This window comes from Typha latifolia, chromosome 8 (genome assembly GCF_019914945.1).
Source record: "Typha latifolia isolate L0001 chromosome 8, TyphaL0001v2, whole genome shotgun sequence".
Classification (NCBI taxonomy): domain Eukaryota; kingdom Viridiplantae; phylum Streptophyta; class Magnoliopsida; order Poales; family Typhaceae; genus Typha; species Typha latifolia.
Genome location: NC_133093.1, coordinates 11,740,684 through 11,767,488, shown reverse-complemented (window position 1 = coordinate 11,767,488; position 26,805 = coordinate 11,740,684). Strand labels below are relative to the sequence as shown.

At 34.8% G+C, this 26,805-nt stretch overlaps 1 protein-coding gene across 5 annotated transcripts; it reads right to left on the bottom strand.

Annotated features, from left to right (window-relative positions):
* Nucleotides 1-1,603: 1,603 nt before the first annotated feature.
* LOC140793585 (uncharacterized) lies at nucleotides 1,604-26,617 on the bottom strand. Of its 5 annotated transcripts, XM_073145142.1 has the most exons (26): nucleotides 26,143-26,617; nucleotides 25,476-25,643; nucleotides 24,904-24,978; nucleotides 24,756-24,783; nucleotides 20,788-20,866; nucleotides 19,541-19,605; nucleotides 19,297-19,386; nucleotides 18,651-18,740; nucleotides 18,412-18,498; nucleotides 18,174-18,257; nucleotides 16,569-16,688; nucleotides 15,659-15,687; nucleotides 13,397-13,529; nucleotides 11,099-11,659; nucleotides 9,792-10,342; nucleotides 9,636-9,699; nucleotides 9,435-9,537; nucleotides 9,160-9,341; nucleotides 7,955-8,074; nucleotides 7,703-7,773; nucleotides 6,316-6,378; nucleotides 4,105-4,177; nucleotides 3,802-3,957; nucleotides 3,123-3,200; nucleotides 2,043-2,093; nucleotides 1,604-1,947 (listed from the first exon to the last, which is right to left on the bottom strand). In XM_073145142.1, exons 2-26 carry the CDS (start codon nucleotides 25,481-25,483, stop codon nucleotides 1,837-1,839), a joined length of 3,072 nt encoding a protein of 1,023 aa, XP_073001243.1. In that variant the 5' UTR covers nucleotides 25,484-25,643; nucleotides 26,143-26,617; the 3' UTR covers nucleotides 1,604-1,836. The 5 variants fall into 5 exon arrangements, with proteins under 5 accessions (XP_073001243.1, XP_073001240.1, XP_073001242.1 ...); XM_073145139.1 differs by lacking the exon at nucleotides 24,756-24,783 and having other exon boundaries at nucleotides 24,892-24,978; XM_073145141.1 differs by lacking the exon at nucleotides 24,756-24,783 and having other exon boundaries at nucleotides 3,838-3,957; nucleotides 24,892-24,978.
* Between the last annotated feature and the right edge of the window lie 188 nt (nucleotides 26,618-26,805).

Sequence of the window (26,805 nt, the reverse complement as noted above, 5' to 3'; positions counted from 1 at the left end):
TAAAGTAAATATCCAATATGTCGAATAATTTGTAAAAATGGTTCAACTTTATAATTAGTATTAGCAGATATGTATTAAAATATGCATGACTTGCAAATACTGGCTGCTTTGTTACATATATAATGTGATTCAGTAAGTAGATCTTGTTTGCAACTATAAGCTAAAAGACTTTTTTGTTTGCTAATATGATTTAGTGATTATAGAATGAAATTAATTTACAAGTATGGGGCAAATTAGGTTGGTGTGGCGACCGACTTAGGGGCCGAAATCTAAGCAATATCTGCTCAGTTTCCCACGTGCAAGGTCATATATCAATCAGCCCAGAAATCAAGGCAAACCTTTTGAAATCCCCATACAGCATCCGATGTTACTCCTCTCCGCATGGGCCGGGCCCCACCTTGCAGCATCTGACGGCTGCCAAACCGCTCAGATTTGTTCACAGAATCTCCCACAAAGTGTTAAACTCCCCGCTGAGCCCACGCAGCATCCAATGATCTCCTGTCGGGTATTTCAACAAACACAAAAAAGGCTTCGTGAGAAAGCTACTCCCTCTACTCTTCTCTTCTCGCGCACGCCTCCGCGGTTCCAAATCCTTTTTTCCCCACCCGTATAAGTACTTACCATATCTAGTCATCCATATAGCTTACCTCTCCTCTCCATGGCTGCTTCCCCGGAATTCTCTCGGCCGCTGCTGGATTTTGGTGAGGAGCCCATCTTGACCATTTTTCCAGTGACGGAAGATGAGGGTGCAGAAGTAGTAGGAGTAGGAGGAGGAGAGTGCCGGACGCCGACGGGAGAGGAGAGCAGGATAGCGGCGAAGGAAGCGTTGACGTGCCCACCGGCGCCGAGGAAGAGGAGACCGGCGCTTTCGTGCAAGAGAAGAATATTGGAGATGGAGCTCTTGAGCGTTCGGTACGAAGAGATCGAGCGCTGGTTCCGGCCAAGAGTTGCGAAGAGGCGGAGAACGAATGCTGCCGCCATTTGAGTTGTTGCCGTCTCTAGCATTCTTATGTATGTACGGATCTAGATAGGGATCACCTGCTACTTGATAAATGAACCACGATGTTTGTTTTTGTTTCTCTTTTCTGTGAGGATATACGCGCTGGTAATGATCTCAAATCCTTTTAGCTATCTCTACTTGCTTTGATATTTTCGGAAAAAGAAAGAAGAATAAAAACTGTACCTGGTTTGAGGATGCTCCCAATCCTCCATACAAAGAATTTTAGAAAGAAATGCTTATGGTCACATAAGATGATTTCTCTTTTGCTTAACATTAGAGTCTCACAGTTTCTTTTCTTTTCTTTTTTCGAGAAAAAAAGGGGAAGAAGCAAGTATTTATATATAAGAAGAATAGAACAGTCTACAGCTCCCCATAAGTAATAAGCCTGACGATTTCAGAGTAAATCCTAGATACTTTTTTTTTAACTAGCAGAGGCTCCGGTAATTTGTAATGGCAAAAATGCAAAATACACGGAAAAGAAATAAGTTTTAAGTCTTAGATGATGTTATCATTTTGACAACTTCTTGCGAATAAGCTGAAAATCTAATACCTGACAATTTTAGATCATTTGAAGCATAAAGATATTTCCAGTAGCTTATGGTAGACATTTACTTTGATTTATTCTTGCACGACCAGATTTGAAGTTTTTTGTATGAATGACTCAACTGAATCTTCCATAGATGATATAATACAGTGTTGATACAACGTCAAAGTTCAAGCAAATATACAGCCAATGCGAATGGATATATCTATATTACAACAACAACAACAAAAAGAAGAGGAAAAGAATTAAAAATTAAAACTCTACATGCCGTTAAAAATTGCACACCTACCCTCTAAGATCCTGTTTCAATTCTCTCCAGAACTTCCAGCCTTGTCTTCCTTTTCCACCCCTTCATAGTGGCAACAAGGTTAATTAACCCAACGATCTGACTCTTACTATATACCTGCAGATAGAAAACATTGTAGAACTGTCAAACATTATGGAATCTAACAGGATTTATGATTTAAACTCTAAACTGTCATATAGATCATTTCTTACAGGATGAGAGCGTGCCCAGTGAACATATTCAGTCTCAGGGAGATAGTAGGCCTGTTTTGAGAACAAACAATGGTTAATAAAGAGTGGCTCAATTTAAATGAAACACAAATTTATAAGTGTGGACAACAGATTCAAGGCCCCAGTTTGATATGTCACATGACCAGCCTTGTTAGGCAAAAATGATCTAACTCTAGAGAGCAATCATCAAATTAGATTGATAACCGCTGCCCACATTCTTATAAACTTAAATGATAATTTAAGTTTATTCGCAACATGACACATGTTTAAGTTCCTTAAAACTAACCAAGAAATGGTAATTTTATAAACTTAAATGACATCATAGAAGTTAGAACATAGCGCATTCTTCACCATCACCCTGTAAGAATGTTTAATCAAATGCAAGATGCATCTTAAAAATAATCTGAGAGTAACATATGATTATTACTAGGACTCTCTTCTACTATTTCCAAATAAACTTGAAGCAAGTATCTTTTTCCAATTTGTATAACCGAAACCTTATTATCAAATTTTTCACACCAGATGTGAAAAAACCATCTAAAATGCAACCATCATGCAAAGAATTATTTAAAAATCAAGAAAAAATACTTCATAATAAAATCATCTTCATTATGGAAGTCATGGAATTTGTATTGAAATTGCTTTGAGCTCTATTTGACTTGAAAAGTTATTATGTCAAATATATGACTGAGTATATGAAGAAAAATCTTCAAAGATTAGGTCATCAAGATTTTTGGTAGGAGCAAAATAATCCCTGTCAAAAAAAAAAAAAAAAAAAAAAAACAACCAGTAGACGTAATTTGAGTAACCACTAAACCATCATCATACAGGTTTTCTTTAAAAGATCTTCAAAGATTCAGCTGAAATGGTACTGTTTATTCTACACAAGGGATTGGCTCTAGGGACCATCTTGAGAACAAACCAAGAATTAAGCTTAAATAGTTTCAGTCATACCCAATTCTACGATCTCCAAATAAAATTACAATTATAATTTATTCCTGCAGTTCAGAAGAGACCTATACGAGGCACATTCCTTCTAAAAGGAAGAACATTAAATCTTACCTTGATAAATGTTTCTACAATCTGCAGCTTTGGCTTCACATTCATGGAGATGATGTGTTGGAGTCCATTAATTAATACCTGGCAGAAATAACAACAAGCTAGTCACTTTTCTTTCTTTCTTTCTTTTGTTTCTTTATTAATAGGGTTAATTACACCTAAACCGTTGAACTAACCTGATTTTTACAAGTACTCTCTGAACAATTTTTCATTACAATGTCCCTCCTAAACCTTAAATATACTTCTATCTCACCCTTCTGTTAGTCTACCATCAATTAAGTTGGGCAACTTAGCTTATGTGGCAAACCCAAAATTTTTCATGGTCAGAACGTGGAGGAGATGTCTGCCAAAGGCTATTCAGATCTTAAAATCAAAGCGTGGAAGGAAGAGCATTACCAAGGAAAATGAAGGTTTGAATAATTGCAAGAGAATTTGGAAGGATTGAAAAAAGGAAGATCTTGGGGAAGGTGGTTAAAACAAAACTACTAAGTTGGTTGACGTAACTATTTAATTTCACTAATTTTAATTTATTTTAGTTTAAAATTTGATGACGTGTATATTTGTAAGGGTATTGTAGCCATTTATCATTTCAATTAGATCTAACATTTAAGGGGATCATTGTAATGAAAAAAAGTTTGAGGGTACATATAGTTCAGGTGGTGTAAGTGTAATTAACCCTTACTAATATCACTGGTATCTCGTTATAATTTGGTAAAACCTGAAGGTCAAGCGACATCAAAACTCGCCCTTCATCAGTGCATTTCTTCACTCGAGATAAACCTTCAACTAGAGTTTCTGCAACATTTTCGAGTCCGTATTCTAAAAGGAGATCCTGAACCTGGCAAAAATAAACAAGATCTAGATATCACATGACAAGGAAAACCGCAACTTAGAAAAGATGTCATATTACATGAAAAAGAACTATTATACAACAGAGAAAATATTTCGTTTAAATGGTCACTTTAAGTTATAAAGGCAAAATTACCTCTTTAGAAATTCCACCGCTGGACAACCTTGTTTTATAATGCTTGAATTCTCCCAATAACAAGTCAACATATCTATTAAAATAAGGAAAGAGTTAATCAAATAACCAGCTGAACCCTGAACAATTGCAATAATTAATATTACTCAAATGAGAAACAATATAGTAAAATATGTGCAATGGAATACTTACTAACACGTTTAACTGCATATAAATCAGTTCAAATTGCTAGATTAAATATATCCTTAGTCTTCTGTAGTTTCCCAAACCACTAGTACTAATATGCCCCCCAGCCCACCCCAGCCCAAATTCTCAGCTACTAAAATTAGAAAAAAAAATGAAGGTACGGAAATATAATAATGCTTTTGACTGGGGGTCACCAAATGCTAATTGATATTCCAATGTGATACACCACTACAACAGATAATCATAACTGCAAATCGACTCTGTTCTGTTGTCTTGTTCTCTTAGAGATATCAAGAAGCAAACAATGATAGTTGGAAATTATTATTCAGATAAAGCTGAAAAGCTGATAAACATAAAATTTCATCAGGATCAGCAGTTGATGACCACCAAACTTCGAAGCTGTGGGGGATGGCAAAGAAACCCAAAATGCAACAGAAGGCACTATTCTTGCAATCATTGCCGCCAAACCTTTTCTTTCTCCTCAAGTAACTAAAGCAGGCAAAGCAATTGAAAAGACATGTACTAGAGGAGGTTGGCAAATCTACACTAAGCAAAAGGCAAACAGCTTAAACAAAATAACTTGCTATCCTTATAAAGAATTTGGTCATGTTAAAGACATGATATACATCAGCAGTCCATTACATTACAACTTAAGCTCTTGGGTTAACCTTTTAGCAAAATGGTGTTAGAAGCGTTATGAGTTCAAAAATGAGCAATCAATTTTTATTCTCTATTCCAGTTACCTATTTTGGTGCAATGAAGATCGGCTTAGAGGTGTAATCGAGCCGAGTTTGACCTAGCCTAGCTCTGATCAAGGTTGAATTAAAATTAATTTCGAGCCTATATTTGTGATTAAGCTTGAATTGAAATCATTTCAATTCAAGTCAATTTCGAGCTCGACCCAAATCGAGCAGATCAATCAGCAATTTCAAGCCTTAATCAATTAAAGCCAAATTTTGAGCATGATCAAGCTTGAATTAAGTTAAGCTGATTTAGGCTTGAATCAAGCTTAAAATAAGGCATAATTCAAAAATATAAACTAATAGAATCAAAATATAGAACTAGAATCTATAAGATCAATCCACTTAAGTAATCTTATAATATAATAAAATTATAGTATAATATAAAAAATATTACTCATATTATATATATATATATATATATATATATATATTATAATTATTTTCGAGCCTATTTTGAAGATCAAGCTCGGCTTAACTCATTTTCGAGCTGAGCTCGAGCCGGCTTGATTATTTTGATAGCCCTAGATCGGCCACATGTCTTTTAATCTATCATCTTTCCACGGGGCAAATTAAAAGTATGATGTACAATGTTGGGCCATCACCTAACAGCTTAGCTTTGGGGTCAACTGGTCTCTAACAAGTCTGATACATATATCTCCTAAGGACCTCTACAAAATATCTAGACAACCTGAAAACCCATCATCTGAAAGAATAAATTCAGCAACAAGGCAGCTTTCTTAAAACTCCCATGCAGCCATAGCATCGCATGTAGAAGTTAGGTTAATATCTCTACAATAAAAGGCACTTAAAAACCTTACAATTTATTTAATCATGAAAACTTTTGTAAAGACATAAATGGATTTGAAGTGTTTACCTTTGCAAATTTCACCAACATTTTAATGTGTTCAGCAATTAAATTCTTTCTTTTAAACAATATTGCGTCAAACATAATATGTCAGAATAATCTTTAATACTTTTGACTGCCAATTTATTTCTACATTTTTCAATAGAACTATAATTCTCCAGATGGAGGATGAGTTCCATAATAACTCCCAAATGAATGCGCTGCCAAAGCAAATGTGAAGTGCCAATTAGCCTTAACAATGAGGGATCAATATGTTGGAAGTAACTCAGAGCAACATTTCATTATTCAATAAAAATGGAAGACAAACCAGACAACAAATATCACATAAGAAATAAATCAAAGTGCAAAATTAAGATAATTACTTCAAAACTAGCATATCCATATCAATTATTGAAAAAGATAAAATAATAAATAACAGACCCATTGTGTTCTAATCCAAGCTCTTTAACCTCCCATTTAGCATTGGCAATCTTATCTGCATACCTGAATGTGGTAAAGATATTAGAAATGTAAAAGGTAATTTATAGATAAGCAGATCTGTAGTGAAAATTGTTGCATTTGAGGCAAAATTGTCTCGATACAATTATGTAAGGGAATGCACTTTAACTTCAAATTAAAAAAAGTCCTGCAGAAACCATCATGTTGCAGAATAAGATATGCAACATCCAATTTGACTTGAATTCTCCAGTTAGGGGCACCAAAACTAGGGAGCTTAGCATTATGATGAAGAGTGTTTTGGCCAACTTCACATCACAATCCCCCGAATAACACAACTTGTACAATATATAATATATTTAGCATAATCTAAACTTACCAATAATATACATTGTTTATAGTTAACATTTTTAAATTAGATATTCCATTAATTGGTTATCCAATATAGAATTAAATATCTAGTAGGTATATTTTTTCCTCATATGTAAGTCAATTTTTGAGAGGGTGTCACTCGGTTTGACAGTTTAGTTTGTCCTTTGCAGCTAAGAGCCTTGAGTTTAAGCCTTGCAAACAACCTCAGCAGAAACGAGCATAAGATTGCGTATATCATCCCTCTCCAGACCACATGTAGGAGAGAGCCTCATGCACTGGGGCATCGTTTTCTTTATTAGATCTGTCATTTATTACTGAACTTCAAAATAGAATCAGTGATACTGGACAACCAAACACTAGAATCAGCCTATGCAACAATAGATACATGAATCAAGTAGTCAACAGATGCAGGCTACACTTGATCTATCATATTACACGGCCTGTCTAAGAAGAGTTAGTATTTAAAGACTTCTGATCCCATAAGTTGATAAAATGTTTCACCTGAGAAAGTTTGCCACATGAACACTGTATTGTGGTCTCTATTCCTATGAATATAGGAAATGCAAGTGACCAGAAGCATTATTTAAGACCTCCAGAAGATGACTACAGTTCTAACTAATTCAAGATTTCTTTCTGTACTTCAGAACTCTTGGTGTATATCTCCTGTTTGCACTTTGCATAGAGAGGGAGAGAGGAGTTTATTTGGGAATAATATAACTCAGAAAGACAACTAATAATAGAAGCAATAAAGAATGCAAGTTTGCCTATACATAATTACATATAGTAGGAAAGTAAATACAAACCACTAAAAGAACATGCATAGGAAATAGTTACTTAAGGCACCTCTTTTGCCGAATACAAAGCAAATTATTACTAACATGAAGAATTAGAGACATGCGAAAACTTACTAACAACAGGGATTAGAAGATGAGAGACAATTTTTAAATCAAAAGGATATCAATTTATATCAGATATGTTAAAGTGATTATCAGTACAGTACCCATTTATATGCAGAAGCATACGAGCACTTGTCCTGTGAATGTGCTCAGTCAAATCTGGAACAGAATCCACCTAGCAAAGGTGAAAGGAGTACATCAGATTTAACAATACAACCAATCTAGTTGTCCTTTCCTAACTTCAGACAATATCAAAGGACAGAAACATCAGACATGCAAAAGAATAAGATCACAGATAATAACTAATGAGATGCCTAGGCTTGATCACATAAAAATCAATTGTTAGAGAAAATTACTAGATTTCTGAAAAAATCTTCAATTATGGCAGCACTGTTCAACATTGACTGTAGATGACCTCTGGATCTTGTCAATACTCGAGCAACTAATGATACTGTTTCAGTAGCTGCACATCTCTCCTGCAACAAGGGGAGAAGTGTTTAACACAGGCAGGAGCTCCTTCACAATGTAGACAATGCATCTTAGCTAGCCGAGGTGTAATAAACCAAAAGGAGATACATGGCAATAGATCAACTATATATCCTGCTACCTAAACAGTTTGTTAGTCATGGATTAGACATAACACCTACAAAATAAATAAAAGAATTTGTTATAATCACACAAGATTCCCAGAAGTCTAAATTATGCGACATACTTTTCATCTCAGAATGCTTTGCTGTTAGAGAAGTAATATCCTCAGCTATATAATCCCAACAGTAAAACATGAGTACATTTTTTTGTTCTATTCCTAGCTCTTTTTCATTCCTAGCTATCCATATAGTAGTCAAAAATGAATATTTTCTGTAGAAATGCAGAATAAATAACATTTTTACCTAAATCTGTGAGAATAAAAGTAAATGGAAGCAATAAAATTCATGTTTTCTTAATTAGATTCTGGTTATTACTACTCATAAACAAGGGCAATGATTGTGACAAGCTGACAATTTGTGATCAGCCTTCAAAATGATAAACTTCAGAAATATTATATTTTGAGAGTTGTATTTCATTTATGCTGATAGAGGACTAAATTGAAAACTAAGGCATTTTTGGTGGTATAGAGAAAAATTCCAATTGAATTTAAAATCACAGTATTGAACTTTTTCAGGAGGGCAACATGTCACTGCAAATGAAGATCCATGTTGCTTGATTAGCGCTACAATACTTTTAAAATAAGCTCATATGTTGCTTCATGTGGTCAATATAGAAGTTACAGTTAAAGTAGCTGACATTAGCCAGTAGATTTCAGTTCTGCGAGTAAGCATGGAAGTAATAAAAAGATCACAGCAATACATTGTTCACAAATTTTAAATCAGAATAATATATCTGACTATATTTCCTTAACTAGAGGTACCTTAATTTACAGAACCTTTTCAAATTAAAAAGGATACCTTCTACACATTCTCTGGTGTTAATTTGCATAACATGTTTCCATAAATTCATAAAATAAGACAAAAAAGTTTAATATCAATTTGTACTTGTATGCATAATTATAGTGGAAAGATACCTTCAAACTAAACGAAGTATTAGGTACATGGGTGAACATTGTGCTGGGAGGTGTAGTAGGCATTACGTCCAACTGCCCGAATGCTGTATTCAATGACAAAGGTGATGAAAGTGACATATGCTGAGGTCTGATCCACTGATCGGAATCTTGCATTATTTTTGATAAAGCTGTTTTCAGCCTAGCTGGATATGACAAGAAAAAATCGCCACTAGTCATCAGAAGTTGACTAGAGATGACAAGAAAGATAAGCAACTAAAATATTAGGAAATCCTCACAGGATAGAACATCTGGTAAGGACTTCCCACTTTGATTTCTATCCTGCAGTCCGAAAGTCTCAAATATATGATGATAAAAGATGCCGAACAGCTGGGCAATACCCTGCATTTATTAACTGAATAAGAACAAGAGGAAGAAATTCAAAAAAATTTACTGCCAATTGTCATAGCAGAAAACTGTAAAGAATTCATAAATCTTACCTTGAAAAGCTCAACATTAACAATTTCCAATTTCTGCATAAGCCTAGCATATTTATCCATCAACCTGATTCATGAAATCTGAATAGCATCAGCACTAAGAAAATGGATATGTATCTTATGTGTAATGTTTCTGCCATGGTTAAATAGGCTATCTACCTTAATAGACAAAGTGAAGAACCCGTTTGGGATGAAATCTCCTCATCATTCCAGTTTGCAGAGTTGGTACTTGCAATTTTTGGTTTTGATATTCGACTAGGCAACTGACTATCTTCATCAATAAAATCAGCAAGAAGGTCTTCATTTTCATCTTCAAAAACAGAACTACTCCCACTTCCATGATTACTAGAATGGCCCTTCACAGATGTCCTGTCATTTGGTAAAAGATCCACAGCATTACCCTCAGCAGATCTGAAACCAGTGGAACCATTGACTGATAGGTGAGCCTTTGGTGATTCTTTAGAACCATATTCTAGCTTTGAAGAGAATGGGTTTTCAGTCTTAAGCCAACATTCAAATCCATTCTTGTGCCTTCCAGCACCAGAAGATTCATAATTTCTCCTATAACCATGTATAGAAGGGGAAGTATTACCAAGAGATGGAACAATTAAAGGAGCACCATCACCAACAAGGCCGGCCAAACTAATCACTTGTGGTGTATCTGATGGCATTTTAACCCAAGCTTCCTTCTCCAGGACCATCTTAAGAGCCTGATACAGAGTAAGGATCACATGATATGTAGATTATATTTACCAAAGTAATAAGATGGAAAACCTCCTAAACCCACAGAAGAATAAGTAGAAACTTTTCAAAGAAGATATCCTAATTATTGAAGTTATAAAATCATCCACTACAGTTGGGATGTCATGCCCCAAACTGCTGCTTGATTTGTCATATAAGAATAAGATGAAATATACTCTGTCTTACAAAATCTTTTACAAATATTTGTTCTTATTAAACCTTCTTATATGAAGACTATTTCTAATATAACATTCTAATATGAAGCTAAAGATTACTAGACATGCTCTGCGTTTGCAGCCAGATAAAATGTTGTAAAAGTTAAATGAATAATGACTAAAATCCATTCATTACAAAAATTAACAAGAACGAACTGTATAACTTTAATAACTGAAATCATAAATTATCATTTACAAATGTACAAGCAAGGCCTGGTCTTTAACTAGAGTTATTGGAGACATTCATCAAGTATTGGAATCTATAGGTTAATGGTGTTGCTGTTGATTCTATTTCCTAATAATCCAATGTGGTCAAGCTTAGATACTAACTCGAGTATAACTGCAACAACTTATGTCATAGAAATTCAAAAGGAGAATTAGTAACCTAACATGCAAATGATAGATAGAGAATAGAAGCTGAATGACTCAATTCCAAAAAACGTAATAATAGTTTCATGAGATACAAAATTTAAGAATGAATTAAGAAATATTCAGGATAGCTAAACATACGTGTACATTTTGACGGTGAAATGTCAGGATATAGTTCTCACAGACAATCTTCAATTTCTGCCGGAATTCAATAGCTTCAACTCCAGAAAATGCTTCACCAGCCAAAATAAATATATTGATATCTTCGTAATTCCTCAAAAACTGGTAAGTGCTAGTTGAGCAAACAGCAGAACAGGACAGCAAAACAGATACACGACTTGTAGTGAGTTGCCAAAGATTTCTTCGCCCTCTTTCAAGAGTGCGTGCAACAAATGCTGTGGCATCTTTTCGCAGCTGATAAAAGGGGGAACTGCTTGATGTAACAGCATTACTGTCCATTGCTTCAGTAGATGATGAAGTACGATTAACAGATTCTATCCCCAGTTTTTCATTTGGACTGACACCAGATGGACTATTTGACACATCAAATTTGTCAAGCTTGTTTACAGATCCAGACATGAATCCATTTTGTACACTTGAATCAATTAAAGCTCTTCTCCCTGGATCAGCTAGAGTTCGTTCTGAGCTATGAGATTTATTATTTTGCTTCAGCTCAAGGTTTGAAATCTGAGATTTTAAATCCTAAGACAAGCAGGCAATTACTATTATCACAAGCACTAATAATAAAATGAGAAAGTTTAGCATGCTTTCAGTACTAGACTGATTCAACGTATACATAGCATAGTAGCATTCCAAGAAATGAGAGACAAAAAAGCAGATAAATTTATCACAGATCAATTACAAATGTTTTATTATGAGATAAGAAAAAATATATTTCACACTGTACCATTTTGATGAAATTATGGCTTAAACTCTATGTTCCACTATTTACAAATTGAACAACTTTTTCCCCACAAAACTAGATATAGTATGCAGCCAGATCTTAGCTATAGTTTTGGGTTAAGCCAACTATTTCTATAGTTTGCAGAATGCTCTCAGACGACTAAAAGATAAAGATATTGGGCCAGGACTGAGAGCAGCAGGCTCTTGATCTGGATGGAGAATGCACGAGATGATTGGTAGATCATAAAGTAACCGGTCTCTGGGAAGGTTAATAAAAATATTTTTGCTAATCCTGTCAACCAAATAATGTCTTTCCATTAGATCCTTTTGACTTGGATCTTAAGCAGGGTGGCTTTTTAGCAAATACTGGAAAGTATAACGTCTGAATTATAAATAGTGGCCAAGTAGGGTATAAATTGTAAAATCATTAAAAGAAAGTGCGTGGGAAAAAACCAACAAGATGCAATTCATGTTTCATGCTAAAAAAGTGGCAACCTTTCAACACAAAATATTACAAATTTATCCATATCAGAGATGATTAGACATTTCATTAGCTCAGAGGTAAACCCCCTTTATATCTGTTATTCTGAAAAATGTTAATTTTATTGAGATAATACTTCAACCATTTTTATTCCAAATATGTGTGGATTAGAGATCATGTGGAACAGTGAACTGGTTTAGTCCCTAGCATGGAGGCAGTATAGGAGCAGATGGGGAAAAAATCACTCCTTTACCGGCATTATTAAATGTTTTTGTAACTCACGTGCCCACTTTAACCCTCTTAACCACTCACGATCATGAAACTCGCTCCTTTACCTGTTCTATTATGTAGCGTTGCACCTACTTCATGGTTCACCACCAGCTGTGGGGCATCCTCTAATGGTTTTCAATTCTTGGGTCCTCCTTTCCTAATAGTGCTTTGCAAGGCTGCAGTTTCTTTTTAATAGGGTGGAGTATCTGTCTTGACATGCTGCAATCCTATAGTTGACCCACTCTAGTTATTCTTTAACCCCTTTAATCCCATCTTTTGTGAATCCGTATGTTGTGGCAGCATATAGAAGAGTTCCTCTTTGAGGAAATAGATGGTATACCAGTCAATGAAATCAAGAGAGAACTTTATGTTACAGACACACAATTAGAATGTGGCATCCAAACAGTGTTTTTCCTGAGAGTGGAACCATCCAAGCAATTCATCGTTAAGCCTACTCTAAACTAAGCCTCTAAGAGTGCACTTGGAAGCTTGTAAATAGAAGACTTCAAATGAACTGAATACGGAAATAAGAATGAGAATCCATAGTCCAAATGAGATCTGAGACAACCATAAGCAAAATAAAAGCAGCCAAGATAACACCATATTAAGGTAGCAGGAAACTGATAGGATTCATTACAAAGAATATTCGTTGTGGTACAAAATGAAAGTTCTCCATGATAATTCATTCGATCAGAGACAGTTCAACTAAGCTTCCAAAGATAAAGAAAACTTAAATATACTAACGCCATTAAGTAATATCTGTAAAATGAAACAAATTTACTTGCCTTTTCTTCCGGATGGAAGCTCATAATAGAATAAAATGAGCACATCAACCTAAATAAGGTCTCCAAGGTTTTCAACAAACACTGCCTAAATTTGGATTCAGGTATTTGAACACAGAGATCACTGTATGTCAGTCTGCAGCAGAAAAAGGTTAGTAAACGAAATGTAAAAGGGAACTTCAATTGTTATTGAAGGCCAGTAGATTCAGCCTTCGGCAATTTTCCTCCTATTGCAATTCAGTAAGCTAATTACTTCAGAAAGCATAGAAACAATAGGATAGAAATGCATCCAAACTTCGGGAACTAAGTTACACTAGACATCCAAATATCAGTATAACTATAAAAATGCATTTATGGCCAATAGGCTAAAAAAAGATGTAGTAATGTACTTATTAAATAATCGTGTCTAGTGAGAATCCATCAAATACAACTCCCTCTCCCTCCCTCTCTTTATATATGACTATAAAGGATAAAAAATGAATAGACATAGAAACTTCAAATCAGAGAGAAAACTTTCAGACATAAATACTTCCTTTTAGCCTTACCCAAAAAATATATATATATAACTACAGTACATAGATCAACATAAACAAGAACACCGAATAGTCTTCACTCTTCAAGAATGTTTTCTTCTTCTAGTTCAGAGATTCCTCTTTTTGTCTATTATGCCATTTATAAAATATAAAGGGTTCCTGGCTCATGTTATTTTGGGCCCTACACCATTGGTTTTCCCAGTCTCATACTCTCATTAGCCACAGAAACTTATTCAGCTTTGAGGCCTCTTCAGGCATTGTTACTGACTTTCGTAAGAGGTAAAGATACAAATGTACTTCTATGTGCCTATCTTCATTCAAAACACATATATGTGTGTATGCTACTTTTACTCACTCTGGAATAAAAAGTTGCCCTACATTCCTATGCTATAAAGCATGAACATGGAGACAGTAACAGGACACAACAATAGGCAAATTTGTTGATTCATTCATCTAAATATATTTGAGAGATCTCATGCAATATGTCCTGTTTATAAAATGAGCTGTTCTTTACAACCATTTGAAAGGATCTGGATCAAGGTGCCCTTTATTTCCAAGGACCATTAATAAAAATGAGGAACCCTCTGATATGCATACAAGAGACCTACTTCTCCAATACCGATATCTCAAATGGTACACCCTACAATCTGATACTGAAAAGGTTTACTGATTAGAAGACTCTCACAATTCATAGGTACACTGCTTGCTGCATGACGATTGCTAGTTATCCCATGAGGTGATTACTGCAAGGCCATAGGTGATAACTTAACATATCCATCAAAATCTAGTAATGGTTATTTTAATTATAAATTAGCGGCAAGCACCCCATCTGCCTATATCTACTATTTGTAAACAAGTAATCTTTAATACTCATAGAGCATTACCAGAATACAATTATGTAATAGTAGAATATCAACTATATAGTGGAATATCCAGGTTAATGAGTCATACCCATTCATCATAATGCATTAATGTTCAAAGTAACCAAAAGTACATCTTAAAACAATTGTACATATGAACTTAACAACTCCAAATTAAGAGGTGTTCAACTAGACAGTAATTGATGTTACTTGATAGATCGATGGAACACTATGAATGTCTTGAAGGTTGATATTTATGACTGGTAACATATAATTTCAAAGATCACACATAATCAACTTGGGTAATCCACTAAGCTTCTTCCCATGAGGTAGGTTGTTCCTATCACATAATGCACATATATGCAACAAGATGCACAGACATGAACATATTGAAACAGAACAATCATCCAATAAAAATGATTTGAATCACATTATGCTATTCAGCAAATTGAAGAATCAAATGTAATAGAAAACAACCTCCAAATATATGCCATAGCATGTCACTCATTTAATTCAAACGTAGATTCTAAACGGTTAATCTATGTATGACACCATCATGATAACCACAGATATGGAAAGATAAAAAATTCAGTTGACTGAAATTGGGATGAATTTATAATGAACATAAACCTAGATTCTGGACAGCAGTAATAATTAGTTCCACCAAATAGATTTTGAAACTAGTCGGGCCTATTAGAAATTCAGCACTACAATAAAAAGATTTCTGTTTAATGACATCTAAAACAGAAAATTGGTCAGTGGAGAGGAAAATGAGACCATTATTCAGTAGTTATGTGGATCAGGAGTTATAATGGGCAGTAGAAATGTAATAGAGTAACATAAGGAACAAATAAAAAGCGTATAAAATGTACCTGCTTCTCTGTGCGCTATTTCCAATTTCCTGCCATTGCAATTAGTCATTTAAAACCTGTTCTAGGAAGATAGTAATAAAAATATAGCACCCCAATTGTAAGCAAAAGATTACTTTCAACCACAAATTCTAGTATCAATAATAAAGAAAAGAGTACCAATACTAGCAAATCCCATAGCAAGAATCAAACAATTTAGGTCTATTTCAAGAACACAAATAATGAAGAAAAGTACAGCTAGTTAAAAATTTATAATTCATTAGTGGGAGGTTAGAGGATCACAACAAATATGATTCCATATGGAGGATGCTGAGGAAGATTCTGCCATTTCTGATTATCAATTTACTCTAAACAAGCTAGAGCTCAGTGATACAAATAGCATATTATTTTCCAATGATAAAGTTCAAAGTTGAGCATTTCTCTTGATCTAAAACCAGTAGGTCTATTGCCTTTATCATCGATATTAAAAATCTAACTAGCAAATTAAAAAACTGTAAAGTTACTCATACATCTCGTTAAGCTAATCTTGCTACTTGGCTGGCAAAATAGGGAAGAAGCCTTGGTTTTGGCCCTTTTGGGTATAGGATGAAAAATTTCCTTCTGAACTTGTTTAATTTTTGTCTCCGATTTTGATGGAGACTTTTGTACCCAGTTAACCACTTATTATCATTTCATTTCTTGGGAAAAAAAAAGAATCAGTAGGTCTTGATATGTGTCTGATTCACTCAAAAAGTAGACCTTAGATACCAAATAAAGGTAAATGATAATTGGATGCATAGAAAGCGTAGAGAACAAGAATTTTCATGCACACAATAATGGATGCGGTCATTGCAATGTATTTTGTGTACAAATAAAGGAATAAGCAACGACTAAAAACTGAGGTTAACATAACAGGAAATGATAAGCCTGATACCTCTTCCACCAGATCTCTTAGTACAATATGTGTCTGAGAGAGTACTTCTTGCAGAAAGAAACTCTGTATCTTTTCAGCCATACCACCAATGTCTCCCATAAGTGCATATGCATCAACTGCCTATTAGTATTGAATTTTGATAGTTGATGAACAAATAAATGAAGGTTAGCACATACAAAATGAGTTGCATCTAAGGAACTGGAAACTCTTAAGTCAAATTAAGAACAGTTAATTGACTGTTGACATGATTTAAAAACCAACAGGAGATGAAACCACAACATGGAAACATGTGGTATTTTCGAAGATATAACACCTCAATAATTCAGATTTATCATAGCATAAAGTAGCTCAGAATAACAGCATTATGAAGGATAAGTATAACAAGAAAATTGCACTCTCAAATAATAGTGTTTTTTTGTACTAATAAGAGCATCTCAGTAAATGACTTGGTTCATAGCTCATAAACGAGTGATCTGGCCCTACCACTAGCACTTTATCATTTCCAAATGCTGTTAATCGGAAGAAAGTAAGTCTTACATGTAAAATGATATGAATGCCCCCTCTCTGCCTATGCTGGTCTGGAGCAGAATCAGCATGAGAATGCCAAATGGGGGTATCAAACCATGTCAACTTCTACCAACCTGTACTGATCGGCGACCGCTTTCAGCACATATTACATGAGCAAGCAGGGATCAATTTGGGACATGGGTGTTTCATATGCCAACTAATGCCGATCAGCTTAAACATACTATCTTTTTAATGATCCACTCCTCATTTAACAGAATTTGTACATATACATGAATTAGTACTTTCAAATGATGGTCAAGAGTTATTATCTATATCTTCTAAATGGTGAAACTAGGACTTCCAGATTGCATCTTCCTCCAGGATTTATGTGAAAGCTTGTATGCGACTATGCGAGAACTCTAAATTGTACATCCTTGTTTTAGGTGAATTATAAATTTATAATATAGGGAAAAAGTCTTGAGTAAGCCTATTACATTAGGATTAATGTAACCCTAATTTCTGGATGGCATAACATATAGACCTGCAACGGACAACAATCTTGAGTGAATCACTTTGCGAGAAGATAGGCATCACTCCTAGGTAACCCTCAATGTGTCGTTTGATCAGACCTATCCATACTCCATAGTATCCATATATCAAAATATATGTGATAACAGTTCCTAGATATCATGATTTGATAGTTTTGCTGAATCCATCGAGATATCAGAATGATGTTGATTCTTTCACCAAGAGATGTTCTGTCAATGTATGATATTTGATGACATACCTTGAGATTTCCCCTTCATTTAGAATTTCCTTAGGAGGTAATGTTGAGATCATTTCTAATAATAATTCAGTTATTTCTTGAATAGTTATAAATGCCATAACATCTGTGTACATCCTACTTAGAAATAATACATGCATGTTTTATTTACGCTGCAGTTGATACCTGTCACTATTACTATGTTTCAGTGTGACTATGATATCCTTGTTGCATGCCATGATAATACAAATTATAAAAAGAAAGCTCAAAACTTCAGAAATAGTATACATCAAAAGAAAATAAGAATGTCATTGCCAACAGATGGGAATACTGACAGTTATGTAGCTTTCTTCATTGAAAGTTTGACATATTCCTAGCAAATGTGAATCTAACTTCTGAATTGTCCTTGCTAGCCAAGCCTGTAAATAACAAGATCAAAAACACAAACTACCACAATATTAGTAATATAAAATTACGACAATCTAGATTATGATAGCAGAAGAAAGGTATTAAGAAACACTTCCAAAATCATAAAGTAAGACAAGAGTCGGTTGTAAAAGCGGTAGAAATAACCTCTACACCATGACCCATTTCCTGCACAGCAGAGAGCTCTGCATAATTGTCCAAAACTTGCAAGTACTCGGGCAATAACTGAAATGCCTGCTTACAGGTAGTGAAGCAAGACAGTGGAAAACATTAATGAAATTATGTCGAGTAAAATAAAGTTTTCCTACAATCTAAATGTGTAGTCTCCATCTTGAACAAGAGTAAAAGTGAATAATGTGCATAAAGAATATGATTACAACACTTACATGGAAGTAGTCTCCATCTTGAACAAGAGTTTCAAGTTCCCTCTGCATGTCTAGTGCATGGCGAAGTTCTGTGAGAATTGGAAGCATGTCCTGCATTGAGTTATAAAGTTAGAAACCATGTGACAACATGATTCACAAAATATAGACAATAGAAAAGATTGTCACTGAAACTCATTGAATGTCAAGCACTGTGCTTATTTGATTGAGGCAGTGCGAAAGATAACAAATTTAGTACATTAAATAAGTAAAAGATAAGACATGCTATGAAACCATGTTACAAATACTGCAAAAAAGAAAATATATAATATACAAGCACTCAAGCTTCTGAATTGCAAGCTTAATGAAGACGATTGGAATTTGAAAAGGCTGATTTGATAAGTTGGACAAGCAGTTATTTCCAGTTATAGTAATAAGTAGTACAAATTTTCAATGCATGGTTATCAGACTAAATAATTCCACAGCATCAAGAAGGCACTTGATACGAAGTTGTTGTAAATTACAATTTGTCAGGAGGACTAATGCCGTTAATTCTGTTCAGTCAGTAAACAAAGCAAAATGATATGGACCTTATTTAGAAACTCTGATGCAAAGTATAGGAAGAAATTGTATAAGAAAATAAGATATAATCTGATATAACATGATTTACCAGTAAAGCTTGTTTCCTCTTTGATTTTGTATTGACAACAAGATCTCTTGAAACTTCATGCTTTGACAAGGCTATATGTCTTCGCCCATTCTGTAAATTTAATCATGGCATATTCATAATGATTATTGCTACAAATACCAATGGTATGTATTTTGATGCCTACTTAAACTAAAGTATTAACTGTATAATTATATATGTTCTTAATTATTACTTTTTTATTAAAAAAAGTTCCTGAGGAATATACCATACAGATGACATTTGCAACCTTCAAGTCTTGTTCTAGCTCCATCACTAACTGCATCCCCTTCACTAACAGAAGCAAAGCATCAAACTTCTGGGGTTTGACCAAAATCTTCATATAGAAAGCCATCATACATGAAGCGAATACTGTACTAACAATCAAAATGAACCAGGAGTGTCCTAAGTCGTAACAATCAAAAAGGTCCAGCATAGAACTCCAAGGAACAGTTTACTTCTTTTACAAGAAAATGAATGACAGATTGCAGAGATATAGATTTTTCAATTATGGCTTAGTTCATAGAACTATAGAAGAAACAAAATCTAGTAGCCTAGTACCCAAATAGTAGTAAAAACTGCAAGACCAAAACTCTTGGAGACCAGTATCATGATAGAGAATAAAACTGCATTATAGGATACCACAACGTAGCAATTTAAATGTGAAGCTCAAGGAAAAGGCAAAAGACAAGAAATAGGTAGATATTAAAATTAGACCCTCCTATGCAAATACAGGAACAAAAAAATGGAAGAAGAATACATGGATAAAAATAAGGAGCACTTTCTCCAGAGCTTCCTAATATGGATGCAGTTTGACGGTCTAATGGTATCGAGTGGGGAAAAAGAAAACCAAAAGCATGTAGCAAAAGAAACTTTCTAACAAATAGGGATCATTAATGCATTAAAGTACCTGTCACATAACTACTGAGATAATGCCAAAGCAAAAGAACATTTTCAGCAGTAAAAAACAACATTACTAAATTCATCATAACATGAAAATGCTGATAGAGAAACTTAATCATGTTTGCGTACACAACATGTAGCATGAGTTAAAGCCAACTACCTATGCTATTAACAACAAAAATCATCTAATGTCATAAACTGTCTTTCTTACAGAAGTTTCTTAAGTTCTAAACAACTGAATTCAACATCTGGTTTTTGTTTTTGTTTCTAGTTCAATACTAAGAAACAATGTTAAAATAGCCAGGCACAATATAAGAAGACACTCTCTTAATACAGTACAATATTACTACGGTCACTCCATGAACATTAAAAAAATACAAATAATGTTAAATGTTGAAAAAGAGAGGTAAAATTCCCTCTCAGATATATTCTCACAAAGATGGACTTTATACACAAAAATCTAAAGAATATGAAAAAGATGATCAATCTTATGAAATTAATGTGAATTTCTGAAATTAGAGTTTAAAAAGCATTAATTCTTTCTTTGCTCCCAATTCTGGATAAGAAACATACCCATTTCTTCATGGTGCTCCATAACATGGCGTGATAGGCGTTCAGCAATCTGATCAAGTTGTGCTAATCTAAGAGTAGACTGGAAGTATCACGAGAGAAATCTTGCATAAGCAGTTCGTTAATAGTCAAAAGGTAAAGTAGCCTATATAGAAGTTTCTTAGTAGCCAAAGCACATTAAGGAGAACAACTGGATTAAGTGAAAAACTGAAAGGCAAATTTTTTGCACGAAACAAATATCAGAAACATGTTCGAGTAATATGAGAAATGCAAATAATGAAATTACAACATAGAAGAAGCTTCTTTCTAGCAAAACACAATAATGGACATAATAAAATCACTAGGAAATGAAGAAATGACATTTTCTGCCAGAGAAGACTCAAACTGTAAGAACTGAAAAAAAGAAGATAAAAGAGAGCACACATGCAACCCCCTTCCCTTTCCCTCTCCCTCTCTGTCACACGACGGGAAGAGTGGCCGTGAGATTTATGGCCACGCTGAATCAAATCTAGATTCAGATTAAAATTTAAAATCTAACATATAAATATAAACTCTAATCCTATTATTTCACCCCCTACATTGATATCTCTCTCTCTCTCCCACTAAACCCGTCAGAGCTTGCACAGTGAGATCAGATTGCCAGAGCGATCATGGACTATCACGCGACTCGCCGGTCAATCCTCACCCACCCCTCAAAGTTAATTAAAGTTTAATAGGTTAAAAGAAAATTACATAATTTTGGGTCACGGCTTCGTCGCAAATCGAGCCGGTCGGCGGCTTGGAGTCACTCCAGCCCGCATTCGGAGCTTCGCTTCAATGGCCTCGTGTTGTAAGTACCCTCTCTTTGAGTTTGAGTCCTTGTGGCTCAGGTGATTGTAGAGGCAAGCTCCATAGCCGTCGACAATGGAGTGGTGATCATCAGTGTCGCTTGCTCGCCACGGATGCCTCGTAGGGTCAACATGGTCACGAGGGTGGCAGGGAGCATGCAGTGTGGTTGCGCCGACGGCGATTATCGTCGATGGTCTCTCCCCCTCCTTCAATCCCTCTTCTTTTCTCTCTTCTTGACATCCTTGAGGGAAAGAGCAGTTATTGCGGATTCGGGTCTGGATTTTGAATCCATCAAACCCGACCCAATTAATTAGGTTGTGGGCTACAAGCCGACCGTAGGCCCAGTCCCTATATATTAGTGGGTTTGGATCTCAAACCCAAACCATTAATTGGTTACTGTGTAGGCTGCGGGCTAGCCACAGCCTAGTCCAACCATTTGGGCTTAATCTAGCCCATTTGAATAATTTAATTAGTTTTAAATTTAAAAATTATAATAGTGATTAAATTAAAATTATATTATTTTTTTATTATTCAAAGGTGATGATTTTTAGCACGTGAATTAGGAATTTTAGTCATTTCACTTGGACTAAAATGAGTTGGTTCACTCACATTTTATCTGTTTCATATTTCATATTTATTTACATGATCACGTATTTTTCTATGTGCAAATTAAATATTATATTTCTATGTGCAATTTAACTATTATATTCTTGTGCATAAAATATATCACTCAATGCATTGCTATATTTCGTGCAAAATAGCAATTTTAATAAGCAAGAATATTAGTGAAAAAATATAATTGACATTTGATATAACTTAAATAATAGTCCCGGCATAGATCGCTTATGACTTTTGATGGTGATTCAAGTCTATCTGAAAGTCCAAGGGAGAGTCCTATTTTATATCAATGTATTGACTTTCGACGGTGACTCTGGCGGAGTTAAGGAACAGCCTCAAGTTAATTCAAAAGACTTCCTAAGGTGACTTTAGTCTCTCTCAATGATTAGTGGAAGAGACGGTGTGCGTTTATCATATAGTGATACCTCCTGATAATCCTAACCGGATTAGCTATGAGGAAAAGACTCCAGCGTCATCTCGATATGACTTCTAGTTAATATAAATCAATAGAGTATTAACCCATTTGAGACATATGACGTTATTAACATTGAAAGAAATTTAGCATATTGACATGAAGCATATTATAAGTTATGATTTACGCTATGATTGCTTGCATTGTTATTACTATTGTTAAAAATATTCTTAGTGAAATTGTCATTTGATGTCGTTGAACTTGATTTACTTAAAAGTTACGAATTTTAAAATTACTTGGCTTTTGAGTGGATTGTTGACTTATGAAATTTCATTTTAATATTTCAGGTACCGGTCAACGTGATGACTGAGCGAGATGCACCGAGATCCCACTTCCACTAAAGATCTACCATTTTTATGTTTCTTTTCTATTATCTTTATGTTTTAAACTAAAAATTAATTTAGTTTGATTAGAAACATATTAGTGGTAACATTGGTCATTTTTAATTATTGTCGGATTATATTTATTAAAGTTAGATGTTCATATTAATTCTTGAGTTGTAGACTTTATAATTAATTTAGGCTCTGTGTATTTTAAGTGTATTGAGATAAACAACTGTCATGATTCCGATTTTGGGACATAACATAACCTACAAATATTAAGAAAATAGGGTTAACTACATCTACACCCCCTAAACAATATTAGATTTTCATGGAGACCCACTGATTTTTTTTTCTCATTAAATATCCCCTCTAAACTTTGGATCTAAGTAAAATGACAAACAGTGATGGTATACATTTAATGACTATTATACTGTTATACCAATTGTAAATATACCATGCCATTAATTTCTAAACTAAGATAAATTTCAAATTACACAATTACCCTCAACTACTCTACTTTCAGTTAAGAGCAAATAATATTAAAAAATAGTTAATTATACTTTACCCTCTTGTGGTTTGGCTCAATTTCACAAAGTCCAAATGCACTTTCAACTTAAGCACTTAACCCCAATATATTCTTGACTAAAATGCAATTGTTATTTTTTTCATCGTATTGGACTACACTAGTGGTTGAATTTAAAGATTCTCATTAAAAACAAAGTTGTAAAGAATTAGATAAGCTTTCTAATGAATCTAAAATAATATTGATAAATTTTAGATAAGAAAGATATGACAAAAACATACATATATTTATTATATCTTTATCATTTAAATTCTAATCAATATTATTGTAAATGTATTAAAAAGCATACACAATCTTTTACAACTCTGTTTCTAATGAGGATCATCAAATTCGACTACTAATATAGTCAACTAAGATGAAAAATATAACTGTTACATTTTACTCACGGCCATAAAGAGATTAAGTATTTAATTTGAAAATACATGGAGGCTTGTAAAATTGAGCAAAACCACAAGTGGATAAAATGCAATTTCTCCAACAAAAAAAACTTTTCATTCCTTTCTTTCCCACCAAACTCTCCTCCTCCATATTCCTCAGCTCAAGCCACCTAAAAAAAATCAAATTATCCAAGCTTTTCCACCACCCACTGCACCCATCTTTGAGGAAGAAGTTAGCATCTAGCCATGGGAAGTACTAAATTCCTTACATCCAAAACTCAACTCCCATCCCCCAATTCCCACCACCCACTACACCCAATCCATCTCTCCCTCTCCCTCTCTCTAAAGAAGCTTTGAGGCCTAGCTTCCTTCAAGTCTTGGTTGATGGTATTTTATGTAGATAGCTCAATTTCCAATAAGGTGCACAGCAAGAGGCTTTTCTTTCTTTTTTCATTTAAATTTTCTGTCTAATGATATTTTAGTCCTTATTATTGGGCTGAAATAAAATAAATATAAGTTTACCTACAAATGAGGGCTGAAATAAAATAGATATATGCTGACATAAGTGACACGTAAGCAAAATCTGTTAATATGCCTGATGGCAAATTAAATTCTTATTAAATTATGTAATTAAATTAAATTCATATTTTAAAGGGAATATTGTAATAAAAGAAAGTTCAAGGGGTCTTCATGAAAACTGGGTATAATTCAGGGGGTGTAAATGTAACTAACCCAAGAAAATATTAACTGAATTAACAAAACCATCTTACCTGTCCCTGCTGATAGCACACATAAATTCTGTAAATAAATTCACAAGAATCAACTAAGAAACATAATACCTACCACTTAATTAAGATTAAATCACTAAACTAGTAATATTGCAGAGTGATGAATAAGAAAAATTACCATCTCACTGACCTGCTTATCAAAATAGATTGCATCATTTTCTTCAAATGGAATATTTTCCAAAATGTACCTAACTGGGTCAAAATCCTGCAAGCAGATGATATGACAATTTTATAAACATATCAAAAGGCTCGAAAAAGTCAATCACAGTAACATTATCAAAGACAACATTATTGAAAAGTTTAATGCACTGGTTAAGGGATAATGTGCAGCAGGAAATCCATAACTGGCAGAAAAAATTGCATAGTGCTTGAAGAGTATGGGGGAGAAAACTGTCACTATGCATCTTTTCATACTTTCTTGACAAATATTTTCTGATGTTATCAAGCTACCTAATGGCGAGTTTAATAGGATTGGCCTGACTCTACACACTCGAAAACATATTTAAGCAATATGAAAAATGTCTAGTAGTTAGAATGACCTGATCAAACTAGTGCTGAGACCTATTTATGTTGCATGGAAAAAAAAATCTAGATTGTTAGAAGGGCAATGAATCAAACCACACAAAATTAACTATTGGTGTTCTCTACAAACCAACAGCGAAGATAGATTATATAAATGAAATTCTCAAGAAAAAGCAGAACCTCTTCATAGAAATCTTCTTCGAGCTCCTCTAATGTTTGACCTTGAATTCCGCTTCCGTAGATTGAAACTAATTCTTCAGAACTTGAGGGAAGGCTAATCCTTTGATGTGGAGGTATCCCCGCCAGAGCACGAGCAACAACAGCAGCAGCTGCTGCCCGAGCAGGAACCTGTAGAAATGGAATGAACTCAATCAAGAACATGTCAACTTAATACGCAGATGCAGATGCAGCTGCCTCAACTAAAAGCAAGAAGGCTTTGTCATGAATGGCCCCACTGTTGGCAAGACCCTTCAGAAGTCGGTGCAAAAATTTGCATATGAACAATATGTTTTGAAGGTCAAGAATTCAAAGCAAATTCTTTGTACCGGTTAATTATTTTGTGTAGTTTCTTAAAATTCTAAAGCATTCTTGGAAGAACAGTTGATAAAATGTCCTCCATGCTACCCTTATCAAAAGATCCATTGAAATCTCTGGATAAATTTAATTTTTATACTATAATCCGTTTGGCATTCAAAAGAACGATGCGATCTTCTATCCAAAACATATATAGTACAACTTCAAGACTTCCAAGAACCGGGAACCTCTCTCGCAGACCCACATTACGTGGAACCCCGTCGATCTCATCAGAACAGAGCAAGAAACAATCAAACGAGTAAAAGAGCCGGACCTCCGGTCGTTCCGACTGCGAGGGAAGGAGACCCAACGATCTTGCAGAACGAACAGAGCTAAGAAGCTTCTCCCCGACCCTCGACAGATCCATCCCGCCCCCTTGGATCAAGAGCAAGGGGAGGAAGAGCAAAGGCCCCGGGGTCTCGAACTCCTGGAACGAGGGCAATCCCGGTGGATCTGGCCGCATCTCAGCTCGCGAGATCACGGATTCCCCCACCGACGACGCCGCCGCCGCCTATGCCATCCAATTCCATCACAAAATAGCGGACGCGCGAGGATTCTGAAGGCTCGCGGTTGGATCCAACGAGCACGATCACTTCTCTCTCAATCTCTTGGCGCTAGGGTTTTGGCGCGGTCGCGTCGAGCAGGAGGAAGGAAGGTAGGAGGAGGACGATTTGGGAATTGGGGGGGGGTTGGAGTTTTTAGAATAGCAGAGGAGAAGGAAAACAGGTGATGGAAAATATTGTATCGATGGGATTACATGGGTAAGTAAATTACTTAAACTGGAGTAATGATTTCTAATCGGATGGACGGTGGTGATATCTATTAAAGTCGTTTTTGAAAGTAACCTCCTCTCCGCTTGTTGGCGAATGAAAGTGAACTAGTGAAGGGGTAATTAATTTTGGTTATTTCTCTTCCTTCTTTTTTTATTTCATCAAGA

Excerpts from the sequence above, each read along its gene's own strand:
- LOC140793585 (XM_073145139.1), bottom strand. The coding sequence starts at position 26,331 with ATGCGGCCAGATCCACCGGGATTGCCCTCGTTCCAGGAGTTCGAGACC. Across the intron at positions 9,538-9,635 it reads TTAATGTTGAGCTTTTCAAG|GGTATTGCCCAGCTGTTCGG; the intron begins GTAAGATTTATG and ends TAATAAATGCAG. Across the intron at positions 6,379-7,702 it reads ATGCTTCTGCATATAAATGG|GTATGCAGATAAGATTGCCA; the intron begins GTACTGTACTGA and ends TACCACATTCAG.